Consider the following 22,065-nt stretch of genomic DNA (forward strand, 5'->3'; position numbering starts at 1 on the left):
GGTTAAAGACGAACCCGACTCTCCCCCTGTGGCTCTTGGCATGGTGGATCGCTCTCGAATACTTCTCTGTGCTCTCACATTCCTCTGTCTCTCCTTCAACCCTCTGACATCCCTCCTGGAGGGCCGAGGGATGCCCGAATCAGACAGCCCTATACACCATGGCTCTGGAAGGAATGTGCTGGCCTTCGAGTCAGGTAACCATTTGAAAACAGAACAGGAGGACTTGTGGCACCTTAGAGACTAACAGATTTATTTGAGCATAAGCTTTTGTGAGCTACAGCTCACTTCACTGGATGCATTTTCCACTGAATGCATCCGATGAAGTTAGCTGTAGCTCACGAAAGCTTATGCTCAAATAAATTTGTTAGTCTCTAAGGTGCCACAAGTCCTCCTGTTCTTTTTGCGGATACAGACTAACACGGCTGCGACTCTGAAACCTGTCATTTGAAAACAGACTTTCAGAGTGCATCAAGCCTCCTTTGTTTACCAAGTATTGTAGCAGTGAGCTAGAACCCTGGCAAAGTGGGAGGTCAGAAACCTGAATAGACTAGTGAGTGCTTTGGCATGATTAGTACTTACTAGAGAAAAACTAGGAGTGGTAAAATCAAACAGTCCAGTGGGCTACCAGAAAGTACCTATCTGTAGTCCATCACCACAAGCTACACTGGTTGGACAGATGTCATGGAGTTTTGAACTAGGTCACTTTTTTCTATTTCCATAAGGGTGAACTCTCTCTATCTCTAGTCATTTTTCATAATTTACAAATCAAGTCATTTGTGAAAATCAGTGCAGAAATCATGGCTCCTGCCACAATATTAACTTGGCTGTGCTTCCCAGACTGTTTGGTTTATGGTGTGTTTAACAGCCTACACAGATGTGTTAAATTACACTTTTAACAAGGACCAGGAACCCTATAGGGACGTCTGCAGTTCCCTGACTATGCAGCCTTCTTGTTGCACTAGCTTACCTTTGTGCATTTAATTAATATCATACTGTATCCCTTTCAGGCATCAAGCATCCTGGGATGCCCAGTGCTTCACTAGAGCCACTTGCGCAGTCCTCCCCTCAAGAGGAAGTTTAGTTTTTTTTAAATTAACTTTGTGAAATGAGATTTTTTTTAATGTTGCAAGCATCTGAGTCAGTGTTCAGATGGAGAGAAATCAATAACTACAGTCAGTTGAAGAAAATCAAATCTTCCCAAGATTCAGGACATGTGAAACGAAGTCACAGTGGTATGTTGATAGGGCTGGACAGGTTTGTCACCTGTTGCCTGCTGAACTTTTGCTATCCAGGCTGACTTCTCTGTATTTCTCTTTTTCTGCCAGGTGCTGGCGGCTGGTTTGGCTGGATGATGCCCACTTTGCTGTTGTGGCTGGTGAATGGTGTAATTGTCCTGAGTGTGTTTATAAAGCTCCTTGTGCATGGGGAGCCGGTGACGCGGCTGCACTCCCGCTCGTCTGTAATGTTCTGGCGGCATCGCAAGCAGGCTGACCTGGATTTGGCAAGGGTAAAGCAACCCCTCACTATACAGAGCAAATCCTGCCCTTCCCCCAGTAAACCCTTTGGAGGTGCCGATGGCTGGCACTTGGGAGAATGCTAGCACTTCTAGGGTTAACCTTCCTGTGCAGTTTGAAGTGGAAAACATGGAGAGAATTGGTGCCAGATAAAGGACACCAGTCTGCGTGAAACCTCAAACTACTAAATGTGTATAGCACAGACAGCAGCGCTGTAAGCCTCCGATCTACAGCCCCTGTATCTCTGCCTCACTCCTGCCTTGCAGGGCAGCCTCTGGGGGAGTGAGGGGAGTTCAGTCTTCATTCCTGCTCGTACTTGGCCAGCAAAGGGTCAGCTGCGCTGCTTGGGGATTTTTAGCGTAGGCGCTTGTCTCATTAAGAACTAGACTGAATCCACCAACTTGCTGCCCACAGGCCACTGAACAGCTTTCCTGTGGTTGCACCCTCGTTGCGAAAGGCTCCCTATTTTATGACCATCACAGTTCCCCTGCCCTCCAGCCCCCCAGGAGAGCTTTCTGTACTGCTCTCTGGCACTGAAGCAATGTGCAGTTTTTGATAGTGGGGGCCCAGTGCTTCCACCTGTTTTGCCACAACTGAACCCTGCCTCTCCCCCAAGCTTCTCTGTTTCTCACAGTTGCTTTTTCAGCCTTCAGCATGTCCAGGTATTCGATCTGTGGGCTCAGATCTGTGGGCTCAGATCGTCAGCTGGTGTCAATCAGCATTGAAGTTGGTGGAGATATGCTGATTGATCCCAGCTGGTGCTAACATTGAGTACTTAGTCTGTTCAATTCGTAATGGACAGGAGTCCTCAAAAAGCCTAGGCCTTGGCTACACTACAAAGTTTTGTCAGCAAAAGCTGCCTTTTGCCGACAAAACGGGAGGGGTACATACTACAAAGCTACTTTTGGCAGCAAAACTATTCTGTTTTGCCAACAAAATAAAACCACCTCGACGAGAGGCACAAAGGCTATTGCCGCAAAGTTAAAGTGACAAAGCATCAGTGTAGACACTGCTGTTTGTTTTGTCGACATCCACCAGTATCTCACAATGCAACCGTGACCGCGCTGCTCACTGTTTTGATCTCTGCTGCCCTGCAGGCTTGCGCCCCTCCCCTGTCAAAGCTCTGGGAAGTATCTGTCATGCTCAGCTGTCAAAGATCAAATCAATAACGTGGAATGCTGCTTTTCTGATGTGCAGCAGGAACACAGTGGCCTGCTTGTGCTGCTTTGACATTCCTCAGCACAGAGAGCTCCCAGAGCTGCTCAGGATGCCGCTCCCTGCGGGGATCACAGAACCATAAGCAGGCAAGCAGAACGGGCTGCTTCAGGAGAAACTGCTGTGCCGAGTAGAGTAGAGCTGGGGGTTGATGGGGGGGGCGGCGGCGGGTGAGGGTGTCCCCCTCCCCCTTCCTCAGGATAGGTCGGTCAGCCTGCTGTCTCCCCTGCCCCAGACACACCACTCTTCTCTCCCTCCCCCCCCAAATACCTCAGTTGGAAAAGCAGCTGACAATCTACTAGGATCTCCCTGAACCATGGGATTGAGAAACCTGCATCATGTGAGGCTGTACCTGCCCCATGAGGCATTGCAAACCCTTCCCAAAGCATGCTGTCGCCAGTTGCACAGTGGGATAGCTACCCACAGTGCACTGCTCTGTGTCGATGCTAGAACTGCTAGTGTGGACGCACTCTGCTGACATAAGGAGCTAGTGTGGACATGCAGCAGCAATTTTAATTAAAGTGGCATAACTTTTGCTGACAAAATTTGGTGTAGACAAGTCCCTACACTGAATCATAGAATATCAGGGTCGGAAGGGACCTCAGGAGGTCATCTAGTCCAACCCCCTGCTCAAAGCAGGATCAATCCCCAACTAAATCATCCCAGCCAGGGCTTTGTCAAGCCTGACCTTAAAAACTTCTAAGGAAGGAGATTCCACCACCTCCCTAGGGAACCCATTCCACTGCTTCACCACCCTCCTAGTGAAAAAGGTTTTCCTAATATCCAACCTAAACCTCCCCCACTGCAACTTGAGACCATTACTCCTTATTCTGTCATCTGCTACCACTGAGAACAATCTACATCCATCCTCTTTGGAACCCGCTTTCAGGTAGTTGAAAGCAGCTATCAAATCCCCCCTCATTCTTCTCTTCTGCAGACTAAACAATCCCAGTTCCCTCAGCCTCTCCTCATAACTCATTTGTTCCAGTCCCCTAATCATTTTTGTTGCCCTCTGCTGGACTCTTTCTAATTTTTCCACATCCTTTTTGTAGTGTGGGGCCCAAAACTGGACACGGTACTCCAGATGAGGCCTCACTAATGTCGAATAGAGGGGAACGTTCACGTCCCTCGATCTGCTGGCAATGCCCCTACTTATACAGCCAAAAATACCATTGCCCTTCTTGGCAACAAGGGCACACTGTTGACTCATATCCAGCTTCTCGTCCGCTGTAACCCCTAGGTCCTTTTCTGCAGAACTGCTGCCGAGCCATTCGGTCCCTAGTCTGTAGCGGTGCATGGGATTTTTCCGTCCTAAGTACAGGACTCTGAACTTGTCCTTGTTGAACCTCATCGGATTTCTTTTGGCCCAATCCTCTAATTTGTCTAGGGCCCTCTGTATCCTATCCCTACCCTCCAGCGTATCTACCTCTCCTCCCAGTTTAGTGTCATCTGCAAACTTGCTGAGGGTGCAATCCACACCATCCTCCAGATCATTTATGAAGATATTGAACGAAACCGCCCCCAGGACCGACCCTTGGGGCACTCCACTTGATACTGGCTGCTAACTAGACATGAGCCATTGATGACTACCCGTTGAGGCCGACAATCTAGCCAACTTTCTATCCACCTTATAGTGCATCCATTCAGCCCATACTTCTTTAACTTGCTGGCAAGAATACTTTGGGAGACTGTGTCAAAAGCTTTGCTAAAGTCAAGGAACAACACGTTCACCGCTTTCCCCTCATCCACAGCCAGTTATCTCGTCTTAGAAGGCAATTAGATTAGTCAGCATGACTTAGCCTTGGTGAATCCATGCTGACTGTTCCTGATCACTTTCCTCTCCTCTAAGTGCTTCAGAATTGATTCCTTGAGGACCTGCTCCATGATTTTTCCAGGGACTGAGGTGAGGCTGACTGGCCTGTAGTTCCCAGGATCCTCCTTCTTCCCTTTTTTAAAGATGGGCACTACATTAGCCTTTTTCCAGTTGTCCGGGACTTCCCCCGATCGCCATGAGTTTTCACTGGCACTCAACTGAGAGTTGTCAGATTACATGGGCCATGGAGACTTAACTCTCCTGGTTCCTGGAGGTGGAGCTTCAGGGCTTGGGAGGGGAAGGGGGTGAAAATGGGTGTGGAGGTGCATGGAAGAAGTTTGCACTGCCTCTGCTTAGACTGTACGTGTTCTGGGGGCAAATAGAGCCCTCTGGTCTCAAGGACTGTCAGTGCAGCCCCGTTCACCAGCTTAAATGATCTCTGTTTAACCATTCACCATTGCGTTTGCAGGGGGATTTTGCAGCAGCTGCATCAAATCTGCAGATCTGCCTGTCAGTTCTGGGCCGAGCGCTGCCTGCGTCCCGCTTGGACTTGGCCTGCAGCTTGTCCTGGAACGTGATCCGCTACAGTCTGCAGAAGCTGGGGCTGGTTCGCTGGCTACTGAAGAGGACGTCACGGCAACAGCGAGCAAGAGAGGCTGCTGCTGGCTTTGAGGATGAGGCCAAGACCAGTGCTCGGGATGCAGCTCTGGCATATCACAAGCTCCATCAGCTCCACATCACAGGTAAGGGCAGAGGTTGAAGTGGGACTGTCTTCCCCTGACAGAGTGAGGGTGCTCGTAGCTACCCTTCTCATGGGGTCCTTGGAAGGGCTCCTTGTCCTGCTCTTCCCAAATCTGCTACTAGCTCAAAGGACAAGTTACACACAGACTGACTTGAAATGTCACAAGGGAACAATGCCATTCAGAAGAACAGCTCAGTAAGCGTCACCTTTCCTGGGGCAATAGTGTCACCTCTGGGGTGCTGTGATCTGTAAGGCACCTCCAGGGCTTTAGTTGGCATGATGGAACACTCTTATAAGGGCCTGTCTACACCACAAAATGGAAGTGTGTCGAACTGGGTGGGGGGTTAACCACGTAGTAACCCGATAGCCCTACTCAGTTGTAATTGTACCATGGATGGGCTCCAGAATGCCCCGTGGCACATTTTGCAAGGGTAAGCTCTTAGCAGGTGCCCTGGGCATATTCCAGATTGGTTATGCCAGCCTAAAATTAATGTTTTTTTCAATAAAACCTTGGGTTTCTCTGACTCTCCTCCACTGAACTGCCGGGTGGCATTGCTGGATGCTGTCACACAGCTGATGTAGTCCACCTGGCAGGTTTCCGTGGTAAGTGATCCATGTACATTGGGCTTGAAAAATCAGCTTGTCCCTGGGGAGCAAGAGGCTTTCCCAGGTGGCTGCCATTAACTGCTATAGAATCCAAGCTTTCATTGAAATTATAAACATTGTTTCTAGCCCTTACGGCTGTGGAGATAATCTTCCAGACATGAACAGCAGGGACGGATGCCGTGGCGTCTGCTGAAAGACGGCTTGGAGCCATTTTGCTGCTGCTCGGAGCTTTCCCATGCAGCAGCAGATTGAGAACGGACCTGAGACTTGTCAGTGTTCACTGCTGCTAGCGGGGACCGTGAGGGTCAAATTCACTCATGTCATTTAAGCAGGGGAAGTGGAAGCTGGTACCAGGCTAATCACTGGAAGAACCACCTAAAATCAGAGATTGGGGGGGAGGAGTAGATTAGCAGAGACCACCACCAACACTCTCAGGCTTGCATCAGCCAATAGGTGTGGTACGCTTCTGAAGCTCTGTTTACATGTATGTACGCACTGACGAGCTTTTGGGGATCGTTATGTGATGAGTGGAGCTTTCACCACTTCGTTTGGTAGAATAGTTCACGGTCTAACAAACCACTGATGCATCCTGATGTGTAGCCTAAGCTGCCCTTTGCCAATTTTATCCCCTTAATGCTAGTTAGGCCACCTTGGACCACCCTGAGCAATTCTCCACCCTTCTTGATCATGCTGTTCAAATAGCTGTACAGTTCTGGGCCCCGAAGGAAGCTGGCTAGTCCAGTGATGACGTGTGCAGCATACACAGAGCACTGGGTCATGATGCCTATGGCACTATAGACTTTTTCCGCCAAGATGGTCCAGTTCATGTACGGTGCAGACTTTGAGATGCATGGTAATTGTATTAGTTGCACTCGGATCGGTTTTGCATGGTGACTGTATAGGAGAGGTGAATTCGTCTCTCTTGCCGGCACAGGTAAACTTCCATCCAGCTCGGCCTACTCAGGTTTGCACATGGCCCTGTGCGCTGTGAATCTGGCTGAGTGTGCGGAGGAGAAGATCCCACCCAGCATGATGGCAGAAATCCACCTGACTGCTGCTGTCGGCCTGAAAACCCGCTGCGGAGGCAAGCTGGGCTTCCTGGCGGTGAGTGAGTCCCGCTGTTCTCCCCACAGGGCCTCCCAGCAGAGCTCTGAGCAGAGGAGGCCTGCGTATCTCCAGTCAGTCGCTGTTTAGCCAAAGGGGGCATAGTTAGGTGTTGGTGGTTGTGATGCTTTGGGGTTCAACCCAGACCAGTGAGGGGTTGTCACCACCTGCCTTGCTGCTCTGGGTGCCTTCAATGCTATGCTGCTATGGCTCACAGCCCTGAAACAACAGCCAGCCTACAAGCATGCAGGTCACACCCTGTCTTCTACCACCCGGTTACTTTTTGCAGAGTGACCCCAACACTCTCCCAGTCCCGAATTTCCCCAAAACGGTCTCCCTGTGACAATCTACTGGGGTTCCCAGAACTGAGAGTTACTATGTTCCCCTCTCAGCCTCAGCAAGTGAGAGCTTTGCTACAGCTAAGCTGTGAGACAGCTCCCTGATGCACCAGCTTGTCTGCCTTGCCAGCAGACTCTTCAGGACTCTGCCAGTCCAAACCTTGCCTTGCAGATAACCGTGAACCCCAACTCCTGAGTTCCCCAGAGGCATCTCCCCCTTTACTGAACACACTCAGAAGTTCAGTTCGTTGCTCCTTTAGCGAGACAATACACTGCAGCTCATGAGTTTAACTGGGGTTTGACAAACACTCTTATTTCAGTCAGTGCACTGGAAAGGGTTAGAGTGAAAGTAAATTGAAGTTTATTTACCAAAAGGACACATGTTTAAGTGTTACCGAGTATACAGCACAAAGAGAGAGAGGGTTACAAGCAAACAAAAGTAAAAATACGCTTCTAAGACTAAAACTTAAATGCAGCAAGTTATGATCCTTACCTAAGCAGGTTTCTCACCTAAACTCAATTCCCAAAGACTTCAACCCCTTTGCTTGAAGGATCCAATGTTCTGTGTTTTCAAGACCTTTGATTCCCAAGGGATGGATAACTCAAATGCCTTTTTGCGGCCCCACCCCCCCAATGTTCATGGTCTCTGTTATCAAAAGCCGGTAAGGCTTCCTGCTGTTCTTCCCTTCCTGCGCACTTCCCATCCCCCTGCTGATTTGTATGTCAATGGGGCTTCCATTGTTTTGATTCCACACTACTTAAATTACACTGGAGACAGGTATTTAACCTATTTCTCTGTTTGTTTGGTCATGGACTTCAAAGCATAATATCAGCGAGTATCCATAATTCTTCATAGTGTTAATATACACATTGCATAATGATATTAATCACCAGTGTGACCTGCTTTCATAAAATGTTACTGTATGCTTTTATAGTACAGTAATACTGTATACAGTCAGCTGATTCAATTGCTTGTTCGTTGGAGTTTAGACCCTTCTATTTTCCCCATGGTATGTCTGACCCTGATTCTCACAGTGGTGCCCAACAATTCGACTTAATTGGAATTACTTTGAGCTGGCCTGTAATGAACCTTGCCCCTGCTTACTGTCACTGAGTCATATGCATGATGTTTGCATGTGTGTCTCCCTCTTCTTGGCACCATTCTCCTTTCTTCCCAGGGTTATTTCTTAAATAAGGCCCAGAGCCTGTGTAGCTCAGAGCGGAGCGCCATTCCCGACTCCCTGCGCTGGCTGTGTCACCCACTGGGACAGAGGTTTTTTGTGGAACGGAGCTGGACTGTGAAATCTGCTACAAAGGAGAGTCTATACTGTGCCCCGAGGAACCCAGGTAAGCACCACTGTGTCTGACACCCTCTAATGCATGACCTTCCAACCTCTTGCACAGGGATTCTTTTCTACACTCCAATATCTGGGACAGCTTGCAGTACCTGATCCCAGAAGATTCTCTAATTCCTGCAAAATCCCGCCCCCCCCCCCCCCACACACACGCGAAGTTTAATCCCTTCGTTTCCTGTTGTGTGCTGTTTCTACACATAGTCCCGCCTCTATCCTCCAATCACATAACAGAGCAGCATTCCCTCAAGGTGTGGGGCTGAGTGACTAAGAGGGGTAAAACCATGGTCTTTTCTCTTTAGAACAGTATCCTACCCATTCTTTTGCACGGGTGAAGTGGCATTTCTGATTGGGATCTGTGGGCTGGCTGTGCAGAGCTAGATCACTAATAATGAACAAATCAACGGAGGTATGGAGGGTTACTTTGAATATGTCAAAAGTTTTTGGTATCTTTTAGTTCCCTGCACCAGTCCCTCAAGAACATCCCTCTTGCTGGCTCCTGCTGTTTCTGTCTTGGAGTCTGCTTCCCTCCTCCAGCTGGTCTTATTGTGTCTGGAGATGCTTGGGTTTGTGAATAAGAGAAGAGCAAGACTCTTGTTCTCTTCTTTCCAGCTGATCCCATAGCCCAGGTTCACCAGGCATTCTGTGAGAATCTGTTGGAGAGAGCTGTGGATTCCCTTGTGAAGCCTCAGGCCAGGAAAGGGGCTGTGGGACAGGAGGAGGAGGAGCCGGAGCCCTGGTAAGTTTCAATGCATAGATTATTACTGTCTAGATAAGGGGGACCCAATACTCTGAGGCATCAAGGGCTGCATTCATAATTTACTAGGAGCTCTGAGGCCAATGACTAACTTACATCTTTTCAATCAAACTGATAGGGGCCACTGTGATCATCAGCGGGGTTTGAACTCAGGACCTGCCCAGCTTTCCCCCACCACAGCTAAGATTTCTCCTTCAAATTCAAGTGTAACCATTTTGGGCCCAGGCACTTGGTGGGGGGGAGACCTGGTGACATACACTGGCTCCATGCCTAACATTTGCTTGTCAGTATCTTGATAGCTAAATACAAAATGTTAGCTTGCATTTACCAGCAGTGTAAACCAAACCAAGATATATAGATGTGTGAGGGGCAGAGCAGGCTTCGGCTGCAGTCTTTGTTGGTCTCTGTCTCCATATCTGAGTGAAATGGAGGGAAAGGAAAGAACTGCTTTTTATACTCCAAGCCATGTCTAGTTTGGGACTGAACTATGGTCATGCCTTGTCCTAGACCAGTCCTAATTGTCTCTCATAAATCTCTGAAGTTGTGTAGTGATCTGCCCCCCACAAAAGAGGAGTGAGAGCCAAAAGGACACTGCACTTCTCCCCTCCCCACCCCCCGATCAGTTAGGAAAAAGTATAGTTTTTATTATAGTGCAGGTTTAGTTACATTTTTGTTTGTACATCTAAGTACTGGTATAGTCCCAGTGGGTGACAAACAACTTGATCCAGCTCATTGAAATCGATGTATGACAAGCCACTGCTATTGTTAATGTGGTGGAAAGGTTGCAAGGTGTTCTACACTGTGCGTGGATTGCTGTGAGAAGGTAGCCCTAGGTCTCTAATTGGCAGGGATATCTTTAACACTAATAAATTTTCCATGGACAGCATCCCAAAATCCTCTGACAGACACAAAGGAACTGGATAAGTACAACATGTGCTGTTGTCTTTGGTCAAGGTTGAGAACATTTGATAGCTTTTGTGACTTGCTGAAATGTAGTTCAGATTGTCTTGGAAGCTACGCATGGAAAGGAGCCTATAAAGGACTCGTGATATTGTCACACCTAATGTCAGCAGGTGTCAGATACTGGAGAGAAGGTTGGCAGCTTCCAGACAGCATCTGTAAAATTTAAAGTGCTAATTAAAATGTTAGAGCGAATGTTCGCTTTCCCATAAACGTCACTTGTTACACACACTAATTCTCCTCTGTTCGTTCCAACTAGTCCTTCCCATAATAAATAGCCTGTTTTACAGTTTGTGTTTTCCCACCTATCAACAGACTAAAAGAGCAGGTAGAACATGTTTGTTGTGACCTTGGGGCTGGTACCGAGTGTACTCCTGGCCCTGATTATGCTGACAGTGAAGCACTAGCTAACGCTGCCCCCTGGGGACTGAGGATCCATCTACACTGCGGCTGGGAGGGTGCATCTCAGCATGGGTAGACAGACACAAGGTAGCTTCACTTGAGCTAGTGCACTAAAAAGAAGTGTGGCGGATGCAGAGCCGGTGAACACTCAGGTTAGCCACCTGAATCCAAGCCCGTGCAACCCTTGGGTCTGAGCTCGGGTGGCTAGCCTCAGTCTCCCCTGGAGCTGCGATGTCCACACTGCTCGAGCTAGCATGAGTCTGTTTACCCGTGTGGGGAGGCACTTGCCCAGTTGCAGTGTAGACATACCCAGCAGGGCTTCCTCTTGACCCAGTCATATTCTTCCAGGCCTGGGAAGGTTGCTTGTAGTAAAGCAGCGCTACTCAGAGCTTGAACTCTTGTACCTGTCCCCTAACTCACTAACCTAGTGGGTCGGTGGCGCTTATAAATGCGACTCATCCAGATTATATTGTGACACGCTGTAAATGTGGCATCTCGTGCCTTGCTGCCTAGTGAATGTCTTTGTCTTGCCTCTGCTTCCAGCGAATTCTCTAGTGCTTTGGAGTACCTGAAATTAGTCAACTCCTTTGTGGACTCCATGGGAAGCGGGACTCCACCTTTCAATAGCAGTTCGGTCCTGAAGTTGGCCCTGGGTGAGTGTTGTGGTTCAAAGCCTCTCCATCTCTGGGACTCTGAATGATAGCCCAGTTTCTGAAGCACGCTTCATCTTGGGGGTTTACTAACTACAGGGGAATCAGCCTCTGCTGATGTGCAGCCCCTTCTGAGGTGGTACAGAGCTATTCAGCAGCATACCACGTACGGCAGTTCAGGACAGGACGTGAAGAAAGCTCCATGGAATAGAAACACCACTGGTAACTTCAGGTGGACGGAGTGGATTGTGGTGGTTGTTTATGTTGCAGCAATGCCCAAAATGTGTTAGGCACTTTCCAAACACCGGTTGGAGCACTCCTGCCCTAGAGAGCTTCCAGCTGTCAGAGCAGGCGGACACTGGGCAAGGGGGTGCAACACACAGACAGAAGTGCAGTGGGCAGGACTCTCTGGTCTCACAAGGGGAAAGCCTCTTGCCCCCCAGGAATAGGATTGGCTAACGATAGTTACTGAAGCTGGAAATAGGTCAGGCTAGTGGAAGCAAACACCCTTACCCTAACAAAGTTGGGTCTGGTCTGTACTTGGATGGGAGACCTTCAAGGCAAGGTTAGGTGACTCAATAAACTCCTCTCAGTCAGCGGGAACCAGTGCATGAGCATTCTATGTGCTGCTGGAGAAGCTGCTCTTTGGATGAGAGAGGAAAACCGAGATCTTGACAGCTTATCATCTGAAGAGCCCATGGCCCCCTTCATTCGAGTAAGGGAGAGAGTCTGGCTAGGCTGACTATGTTCTGAAGGCCTAAAATTCCCCTTGCAGTTTTGAGTGAGTACAGTGTTCTTCACTTCTTGTCCTAGCCTGATGTGTAGCATTGCTGTGTGCCGTCGAAGTTGCAGTATTTCGTTCTAGAGACAGCTGCATTTCAGTGCTGGGTGAAAGAATTTCTGTCCATGCATTTCCTAAAGCTCTTCTGGATTCATCAAGGTGGAAGGCACTAGAAATATTAAGCATTATCCTTTTGCTTGTCTGATCTTGGCACCGCTTTTTGTGCTTTCCCTGCCTGCAGTGTTGTCTTACTGTTTCCACAGGCCCTGATTTGGTGTGCAGATGGTGGTCAGCGGCAATCGGCATGGCAATCAGTTGGCTCAGAGGGGACGATGCAGGCGTGAGGTCACGTTTCACAGAAGTGGAGCGCATGCCCAAATCTCTGGAGATGTCAGAGTGCGTGGGCCTTTTACCTTCTTCAAACCACCAAATCTTTCTAGAAATGAATATATCAATGGCCCGATTGAAAGCAGATGTTCTGTGGGGCAGGCACATGTTGACACTTGTCCTGTGGGCTAAACCTATTAGTGCTTGCAACAGAAGGTGGTTGCAGTGTCATGCTGTGAGATTGCTTCAGTGCCTGCTGATGTAATGGCATGATGTGGAAACATCCAACATGTAGGAGTGTGTGTTGTCATGTTGATCAGCGCCTGTGTTACAGATCTCCGGGCAGTGGGTTGGGGAAAGTCCCGTGGGAATGTAACGCCCCGTACTTGCTATCTAAACAAAATTATGGGTGAACGTTATCCTCATCTGGGGCCTTTCTCTCCGAGTTCCCTAGGCTGATGTCCTGTGTGAGGGGAAAGCATGTAAACCTTTCCTAATAACACTGAAAGCAGCAGCAGTGCCCATCACTGATGAAAGCTCCTTCGTCCAGCTGCATGTAGGCTCCTATATATAGAAACTCAGGCTTGGTCTACACTACAAATGTATGTTGGTATAACTACGTTGCTCAGGTGTAGACAGTGCTATGGAGAGCTTCTCCCGTCGACATAGGTACCGCATCTCAGGGAGGTGGATCACCTACGCCGATGGGAGAAGCTGTCCTGTCAGTGTCAATAGTGTCTTCGCTAAGTGCTACAGCAGCCCAGCTGCTCTGCTGTAAGTGTAGACAAGCCCTTAGTGGTCCTAGAGCTGCTATCACATGTACAGACACAGGCTTTGTGATGGCCGCCCCCCATGCCAGTGCTGCATGTGTTTCTATACCAGCCTGCCGCTTCTCCGGGTTGGCAGCCCTCTTATGTCGGACTATGTGGTGCCTTTTGTGATCTGAACCGATTGGGGTGGGGAGAAGACTGAGACCACTGAACTCCTTTCCCTTAGGACTTAAGGTCAGTTCAGTAAAGGTCCCTGGAGGCCAAAGTCTTGTTTGATTAGAACTGGAAGGTGCTTTAGAACAGCTGCTGGAAAGGCCTGGACACACACTGTTTGAAAGTGTTGCCCTGTCTCTGTCTTTCAGGAACGCCCTGGTGAAAGCGATCTTCCATGTATGCAAAGCCATGCAGGCCTCTCTGTCGGGGAAGGCAGATGGGCAGCAGAGCTCCTTCGGTCACTGCGAGCGGGCCAGCAGCCACCTGTGGAACAGCCTTAACATGAGCAGTGGTGTGTCTAACACTGGCCTCAACAATGTAAGGGTCCAGGGAGGGTGCCCTCTGCTAGCTTGTGCTTCCTTTCTGATTCCTGCGTGGAACTACCATGTAGTGTTCACTAAGGCTGGAACGTTGCTCTGGTCTCCCCTTGTGGAGGAGTTCAAGGTGCGTCACGCTTCCTCTCCAGCCTGGAGCAGAGCAGAAGGGGGCAGATTTCCCTCCACCCAGTACCCCATGCTTATGGCTGAAGAAGGGGGGAGAGATGGACTCCTCATCCAGCTTCCCTCCCCTCCTGCTTGGTGTGGAGGTGGCTCTCTGTTGTTCTGGGGGCATGTGGTCACAGCTTGGTGCTTGGCTGTGTCATCTTGCCTGTTGCCACCCCTTCCTTGTTCCCTTAGTCACTTCTCCGTATTAAGTTGTTCCCGTAGCAGCCCCCATCTCTGGTCTGCTGTGGGGGAGGTCACTGATAACTGTGTAAAGTAGGGACTGCTTACATCCACTCTGGTCTGGCTTGGGGCACTTGACATCATTTGAACTGTCAGCTCCTCTCCTCAACAGGAGTAAGACTGTACTAAGCCATTTCTCTGCATCGGTGCATCTCTCGTATCTTTACTTTTCAGAGCACCACAAAGCTCGAGCTTCCCTGCAGGACATGTGGGATGCTGAGCTCTGGCCCGCTCTGTTTTCCTGGGGGGCAGCTGTAGTGCATTGTAGTTGCATTGCATGTTCGGGCAGTACTTGTGCAATGTTTCTGCAGTGCAGTACAGAGGCACTCTCCATTTCTGCAACCCAGGTAGGCTCTCCGAAGGATGGCTAGGCTAACACCCCATCCCCCTGCCTGGGAGCAGCAACGGGTGGGATTCGGGGAGCTTGAGTGGGGACAAGGCCTCCCTTTTCTGCATGTGGTACAGCTGTCTGTGGCCTGTAGCTTTGTACCTCCGGTGGGGATCTTGGTAGATCTCAGTAAGCTGGGGCCTGGTCAGTACTTGGATGGGAAGACCGCCAAGGAAGACTGTGGTGCTGCTGATTCCATTTGGAAGTGCCTCTTGGTGTGTACCTAGAGTGTGTGTTTAAGGGTGGGGTCGCCCTGGGTGACACCATGGAGCTCTGAGGTGGGGTTGGTGGCTCTGCCATAGCCATCTCCAGGTGGGTCTGCCTGTCACTGTGCGGCTGTGGAAGACACTTCTTTTTCATTTGGTTAATGGCTCAAGCCAAATGTGCTCATCAACATTTCCTTTCTGTGGTTTAATGTAACAATACGGAGCAGGCTGTGGTGTGCTGAAGGAGGGTGCACCAAGTGTTTGCTTGCTTTAGGCATACTGTCCTGCAGCCTTTAGCTTTAAGGGTCTCGGGTTACCCAAGCCTGCCTTGGGGGTAACTAGCTCTCTGGGGCAGGATGGCTCCAGGTGACTGGTCAAATGTGCAGCCTTTTGCCTTGAGGCTGGTGGTTTGAATCCAGCTCAGCTTGGTATTGACTGAAGGTTGTTTTGGATTTTTGGTGGCTGGTCTCCAGTGTGTTTGGAGCTCTCCGGCCACTTCCTGCTGAGCCGGCACCACATCTCAGAGCCATAACCCCACGTCAGCAGCACTCACCCTTTAGAAATGGTCCCTTCTTGGCAGGGCCTGCCCCACCGTCCCTGTTCTGAGATGAAGGGAGCAGACTTTGGTCCCCAGAGCCATTGATTGGGCGCACCTGCAGCACTAAATTCCCCTTCAAAATAACTCTAGGCACAGCAAAGTGGTTCTGCTCAGGTGGGCTGGTCACTCTGCCTGCCTGCTGCTAGAGGGCACTGCTGCTCCCAGCCATGGATAATGCTGGCCACTCTGCAGTGGGCCGCCTTTGGGTTTCTTACCTTCTCTGTCCTCTCTTGGGGGGCTCCTTGCAGATGATCCAGCTGCTGACTTGTGACTTACTGCTCTCGCTCCGCACCATGCTGTGGCAGAAGCAGGCGAACTCCAGCCAGGCCCTGGGTGAGACCTACCATGCCTCGGCCTCTGAGCTGACGGGTTTCCAGCGAGACCTCAGCAGCTTGCGCAAACTGGCCCATGGCTTCAGGCCCGCTTATCGCAAGGTAAAGTCCTGCCTCTTTTCTGATTCCCATTTGCCTTCCCCTCAGTCCCACAGAGCAAGCACTGTTCATTTTCAGCCTGCTCTGCACAGCAATACACTTTCAAATAGTCGCCCCAAAGAAGCTTCGTCACTTGAGTTTGTAAATCTGAAGTGCAGAATAGGACAGAATGGCCCAGGGGCTGGAGACAGTGCATGGAGTTCTTACAATCTCCAACAGCATTCAGTCTCTCCCCAGGCACTTAGTGAGTGAGAGCCTCTCCCTCCGACATCTGGGTGGGGAGCTGGCAGTATCAGTCGTGTTCCCAGTGGGCGGGTGTCTGTATTAGTTAATTGGCCTCCTTTGTGATATAGACTGCTGCGATTGCCAATGAAAGACTGCCCCTCCTATCCCTAGAGGTGACTGCAGGTTAGGATTGAGGCCCGTTGGCCGGGGGTAGGGCAGGGAACCTTGCCCTGTCTGTCCATGCTGCACCTGCTCTGTGGATAAATGGAGGACTTGGGTTCCGTCATTTGGATGCTTTTCACTGATTGGCCAAAGCACCAGGGAGCATCCTGTGAACACAGTCCTGTAATGTCCTGAGGAGATGTGTGTGCCTTGTGGAAGGGATGGAGGTGAAGGCCTGGGGTTTCTTTCATACCTAATCCCTGTGATCTTCCTGCTTAGGCTGGGGCACTGGGGAGTCGGGTGGGGGAAGAGTCTGTGCAGTGTGGGACTCCGTTCACCGTGCCCTAAACAGTGGCTGAGAAGTATGGGGCAAACCCTCGTGTCTCATCCGGGGTCCTCCCTCTCTTTCCACTCCATGTCCCTGTCTGTGCAGGGTTACTCCTTATGGTTTAACCTGCAGAGCTTTACCCACTCAAGTTCTAAATGTGTGTAAACAGCGTGTGTTAAACAGCTAACCCCACTATCCTGGTTCTCATGGCCAACTCTGTTCCTGGGGCATCAGACCTATTCTATGGGATAAGGAAATCTAGGGCTGGGGCCACACCTCTTCCATTTTCTGCCGTGGTTCCTGTGTTGCTGATGTGCTCCTGCCACCCTCTTCCACCCAGCCGCTTCCTTGTCCTCCTGTACCCTGGCAATGTAACAGCTTTGCTTCTCACTCCGTTCTTGCCCCCGTTTTGGGACCACTCAGTAGGGAGCTCCAGAGGCGAGGCGGGAGGGGAAACAGTATCCCTGCTTGTGAGCTGGGAGCGGTCTCCCATGTTGTGGCAGTATGGATGTAGGATCGTCCCAGCGTGAGGCTGCCCATTGTTGCCTTCTGCTCTATTCCCCCCAGGTGTTCCTGCATGAGGCTACTGTGCGTTTGATGGCAGGCGCCAGCCCCACCCGCACCCACCAGCTGCTGGAGCACAGCTTGAGGCGATGCACCGCTCAGAGCGGCAAACAAGGTCAGCGTGGGCACAGGCTCCCTGTTGGGAGGGGGATCTGTAGCATTCGTTTGTGCTGTGGGCTCTTCGGCAAGCAGGGGGTTATTTGGCAAGGCTTAGTGTCTGGAACTGAGCTGCCCAGCATGGTGTGTGTTGGCAGTGACCTTGCTGAACGATGCAGGAGTTGGAGGCAGGGTGCAGGATATGTTAGATCTTCCTGAAGTCCATAGCTGAGCTGCTGGGGTTTTGTGGGGCTTTGGCGCTCTGGTTCAGGAAAATAGATCCCAGCAGAGCCTGGGATCCCTACACAGACCTGCAGCAGAAGATGGCATCTCACTGGAGACTCCTATATTCTAGCAACAGAAACCAGTCCTGGGGACTTCGGGTTACAGGGCAAACCTTAAAACGTTTTTTAAAAACCATCATTAAGCTGAATTTAAGGGGAGTGAACTACCCTAATGAGCTGCTCTTAGGAAGCAGAGAATTCACAGATCAGGGTAAAGTTTAAAGTGCTGATCTCCTAAAGAAAAGCCATCCGCTTAAAAAAAAAAAAAAAAAATCCTTTTAATAAGCAAATGTCTGCTCAGGTCACAGTGAACAGCCGAGGTCACGAATACTGGCACAAGTTAAATTTGGAACAGAGGGCCTGGCCCCTGGTTATAGATCCAGTCAGTGTTTTCCCTGGGATTAGGGTGTTACCACTGCAATCCTGGCCAAACTGCAGCTTGGGCCACCTCACCTTGCTGCCTTAAAATAACTCCCCGAAGGTTTCATCCTGTCATACTCGGGCGTGGTGTATTGACCTCCACGGCTGTTCAGCCAGCCCGGAGAAGGCTGTGTTTTATGGTGGGCTAGAGCTATGCAAGGCTTGGTTGCAGTGTTTTTTCTTCTCCTGCACAGGTGAGCTGGACATTCTGCCAGGACAGAGAGAGCGAGCCACGGCGATTCTCCTGGCCTGCCGCCACCTTCCCCTCTCCTTCCTCTCGTCCCCGGGCCAGCGAGCGGTCCTGCTGGCAGAAGCAGCCCGCACTTTGGAGAAAGTGGGGGACAAGCGCTCCTGCAACGACTGCCAGCAAATGATTGTCAAACTGAGTGGGGGCACCGCTATCGCCGCCTCCTAGCCCAGGGGCCGTGTGGCCAAAGCTAGCCTTGTGAGCCGTCAGACTGGACTCTCCCCCCATTATCCTCCCTCTTTAGAGCAGACCGTTCTAGATTAGGGCCATGCAAGTGGAATCACTTGGGCCAGAGAGGGCTCTGGACTAGCCCAGGGTTAGCTCTCCTAGCCATTGGCTGTGTTTAGGCCTGCTGGCAGGACTGGAATCTGGCTGGTGCTGTTCTAGTCTGTGTAACCAGGCCAGCGGCTGCTAGCAGCTTCCCCGCTCCCTTGCCCCTCACTGGGGTAAGAGACGCAATGCCGGTTCAGGAGGAGGGGTCAGCAAGCCCTGAGGACAGAAAAGTGCCATTTCCTGGTGCTGGGTGGGCCTGTGTTCCGGGGGCTGCTCTCCCCTCCCTCCTCTGCCAGACCCCCCGGGGGTGGGTAGGGGAGCCACCCCCCCTCCCCGCCCCACACAAGGCAAAACCAGCATCTCAGGCAACTCTCTACCTGCAGGCTGGCTGCTCCGGGCTGGCTGGAAATGGGGAGGGGAGAGTACTAGCACTCTCTTCAAGGCGGGACTCACTAAGCTGTTTTTATGGGAGCCTTTTTCTATAGACTCGGTGCGTGTGGGGAGCTCTTCAGGAGGGGTGGTGCTTGGGGGCCAGCCCACCCCACCCAGGAATCTCCCTGTGGTTTTTATACAGTTTTTTATAGCGCTGTCTGTGTCTTTACAAAATGTAGGGAACGGTTTCAGTAGATTTCTCTTCTCCACACTCCCCGCCCCGTGTGCCTCTCCCCCCTCTGGTCACAGAGCTGCCTCTGTTGGTGGCGAAGTTCTAGTGTAAATCAGCAGCATCCATATTGAGGGCACAAGGGTGCCTTTTTCTGGGCTGCTCATGTGGTGAGTGACCTAGGATGTGCAGAGACCTGGGCTGAGGCGAAGGGAGAGAACGGTCCCTGCTGGGCCCTCTTTGTTGGCACAGATTAAAATGGGTTTTAAAAAAGAGAAGGTTTGATACTTCATTACTCAAAATCCTAGATCCGGTGGTTCCCCCCCGCTCCAGGCCCCTTTGTGTGTCTTCACCTGCACACCCCTCAGTCTGAGTCTGAATGGCAGGATGTGCCCCCGGGGAGGGAGCTTACATAAACCTGGTGTCTGCCATGGTTTGGAGGATCCTGGAGCTGGCTGGATCTTCGGTGTACTAATGCCCAGTCCTGTGACTTTGAGAGAGGGTGGGGTAGGGTAGGGGAGTGACCCAGTTTTCCCTTTTGCTCCGCCGCTCACATTACCTCTATCCAAAGACTGTGTGAAATCATTCCTGTTCACACCTGCGATATGGAACGCATTGCTGCTTCTCTCCGTGTGCGTGTGCTGTGTGTATGTGGATAGCTAGAACTACACTGGTACTGGGTACAATCCTATCCCGAGCAGGGCCTGTTGCTCTTTGTTACCCAGAATGGTGTCTCACTGTAGAAGCAGAACTCACATTTTTGTTAGATTTTGTCTAGATTTATTCGGTTTTCTGCAGCAACTGCTGTTGGAGCTTCAGTTACTGCAAAGAAAAGGCTTTTACAATACACGTGGGACCTTCTGCCTCTGTTTTGCAGCATGTTCCTGGCGAAGGTTTTTCAAATGCCACAGAAGTAAACACCCGTGGGAATATTGTCCACCACAGCTTTGCTAAGATGTAAATCTTACTGACGTAATTCTGCCTGCCATCAAACCACATGTTCACAGTGGTTCCATACTCACCATTATTGAACTGCAGGGCATTCTGGAGGCTGCAGTGAAATGCCTCCCCCCCCTGCCTCCGCATCTCTCTCACTCCTTTTGGGGGGCATTTAATGGAAGAGTCATAATTTTCTCAAATGAAAATGTCCTTTGTTTCTTCCCGGCGTGTGGGTGGATGCATTCAAAGGCTTCACTTAGAACTCCTGCTTCACATTGGCGTCAGCAGCCCATGCTAAGTGGGACACTCAGGAGTGGTTTTCTTACCTCTGGTTTCTGGCTCCTGATATCTCTGTGTACGAGAGATGTTCTAATGCAGATTGTGTTGGCTGCTTCTGCGTTAAACCCACATGAGTACAATCACGTGGTGATACACGTACCCTGGTAGTTTGGCCCAAGAACAGATGCTGTTTTTTATGGCTCAGCACCACAGCTTCTTGGCTTGTCAGATGGGACAGACATACTGCTTGTTTGTGGAGAGGCTAATGCCCACCCACCCCTCCAAGGCAGGATGAAACTAAGACCCTGGTTTCCAAACAAACAACTCCCATAAAGGCTTCCTGATCTAAAGCCCCAAGCTTTTTAATCTTGTCGGAATGTATCTGCCCATGGCATCCTCCATGTCATTCAAACCTCCACTGACCGGTCTGCAATGGCAACAGTAGTGTACTAGGGAGGGGAGGAGTTCCACACCCATCCCTGTTTGTCCAGTAGAGTCAGTCAGAGAGACTGAGCATTCATGGGAAGTGATGAACCTCCTCCTCCCCTGGTCACTTCATCTGAAGGTGAACAGAACACAGTGCTGGAGCATTAGCTAGGGGAGTTGGGATGGACCCCGAGAAGATGTTGAGGGCAGTACTGATAGCTTAAGGCTCAGTGCAGGCCGCCCTTGTGCAAATGGTCCGTGCATGATATTCATTCTTTACACCTGTGGCACTTCTTCGGGTGTCAGGTTCCTCTCTGTGCCTGTTTGTGTGCTGTTATTTATGGACTGGCAGTCTGTATCCCCTCATCTTTTTCCGTGTATACTGTAATATTTTTTTTGGGGGGGGGAGTTTATGGATGATGTGAAAAACTGTCTATTTATCCAACTGATATTAGGAGTGGGACACTTCGCTGTAAAAGATATAGCTGGTGATGGCTCTAGGGAACCATTTGTGCCCTCTTTGAGAGGTGCCCAGTTATGTACCCTGTCCCAGTGCTAGAGAGCGACTGTTGCCTAATAAAGACCGATGGTACCACCTGGCCCCTGTGTATGGTGTATTTATTAATAGCCTCTGCCACAATCCATACTGCCTTTGGGCAGTGGTAAGACTGAATAGCTTTTAAACTCAGCAGTGAAAGGGGCTGGACTAGAAATGGCCAAACCACCAAAGTTCTTAAAGGGGAGTCACTTCATAGAAGTATCTACAAGCCCCAGTACTTCTCTAGACATGTTGTCTGCTAAACTAGGCTGGCAATCTTGCCAGGAAGGACTTCCTACTGCTCACCACACCAGGAATGAAAGCAAGAGCAGCATTTCTTGATAGTTTGGGGTTCCTGTTTCTTGTGGAACCTGCCAGTACAGTGCACCAGATTGCACTAGTGGTCTGTCTAGTCCAGGATCCTGTCTCTGCCAGTGGTCATCATCAAATGCTTCAGGGATAGGTGTAAAACCCTGTAATGGACAATTATGAATTAACATGCTCATAGGGGAAACTTTTGCTTAGCCCCTGTTATTTCTGCTCTTTATTTGATCTCTTAGTTTCTTTTATAACCCTTGTGAAGGGCTTCTGACTAAAAGCTTTTAAAAATCCAAATTAGAACAATGCCTTCTCCTTTATCCACTATTTTGTCCACATGCTCAAAGAATCCTAGTTGATGAGGGCTGGACTTTCATTTTCAAAAGCCCTACTGGCTTGTCCCATCACGTAAATCTGTCTTCATTTTACTTGTAATTATAGCTTTCAACCAGTTGTCTTGGTGGTCTGAAACT

General features: G+C 50.2%; 1 protein-coding gene across 2 annotated transcripts in view; it reads left to right on the forward strand.

The window, feature by feature from the left end:
* Window positions 1-21,336, forward strand: part of SREBF2 (sterol regulatory element binding transcription factor 2) — a 37,747-nt gene extending 16,411 nt beyond the window's left edge. For both annotated transcript variants that reach the window (XM_077830885.1, XM_077830894.1), the window contains exons 8-19: window positions 2-194; window positions 1,326-1,507; window positions 5,012-5,285; window positions 6,825-6,994; window positions 8,511-8,679; window positions 9,297-9,423; window positions 11,347-11,456; window positions 12,498-12,630; window positions 13,694-13,862; window positions 15,710-15,895; window positions 17,175-17,286; window positions 18,166-21,336. In XM_077830885.1, coding sequence (XP_077687011.1) covers window positions 2-194; window positions 1,326-1,507; window positions 5,012-5,285; window positions 6,825-6,994; window positions 8,511-8,679; window positions 9,297-9,423; window positions 11,347-11,456; window positions 12,498-12,630; window positions 13,694-13,862; window positions 15,710-15,895; window positions 17,175-17,286; window positions 18,166-18,386 — 2,046 coding nt within the window. In that variant the 3' untranslated portion in view covers window positions 18,387-21,336. The remainder of the gene's footprint in view (window position 1; window positions 195-1,325; window positions 1,508-5,011; window positions 5,286-6,824; window positions 6,995-8,510; window positions 8,680-9,296; window positions 9,424-11,346; window positions 11,457-12,497; window positions 12,631-13,693; window positions 13,863-15,709; window positions 15,896-17,174; window positions 17,287-18,165) is intronic.
* Window positions 21,337-22,065: the final 729 nt, after the last annotated feature.

This window comes from Eretmochelys imbricata, chromosome 1, assembly GCF_965152235.1.
Source record: "Eretmochelys imbricata isolate rEreImb1 chromosome 1, rEreImb1.hap1, whole genome shotgun sequence".
NCBI lineage: Eukaryota > Metazoa > Chordata > Testudines > Cheloniidae > Eretmochelys > Eretmochelys imbricata.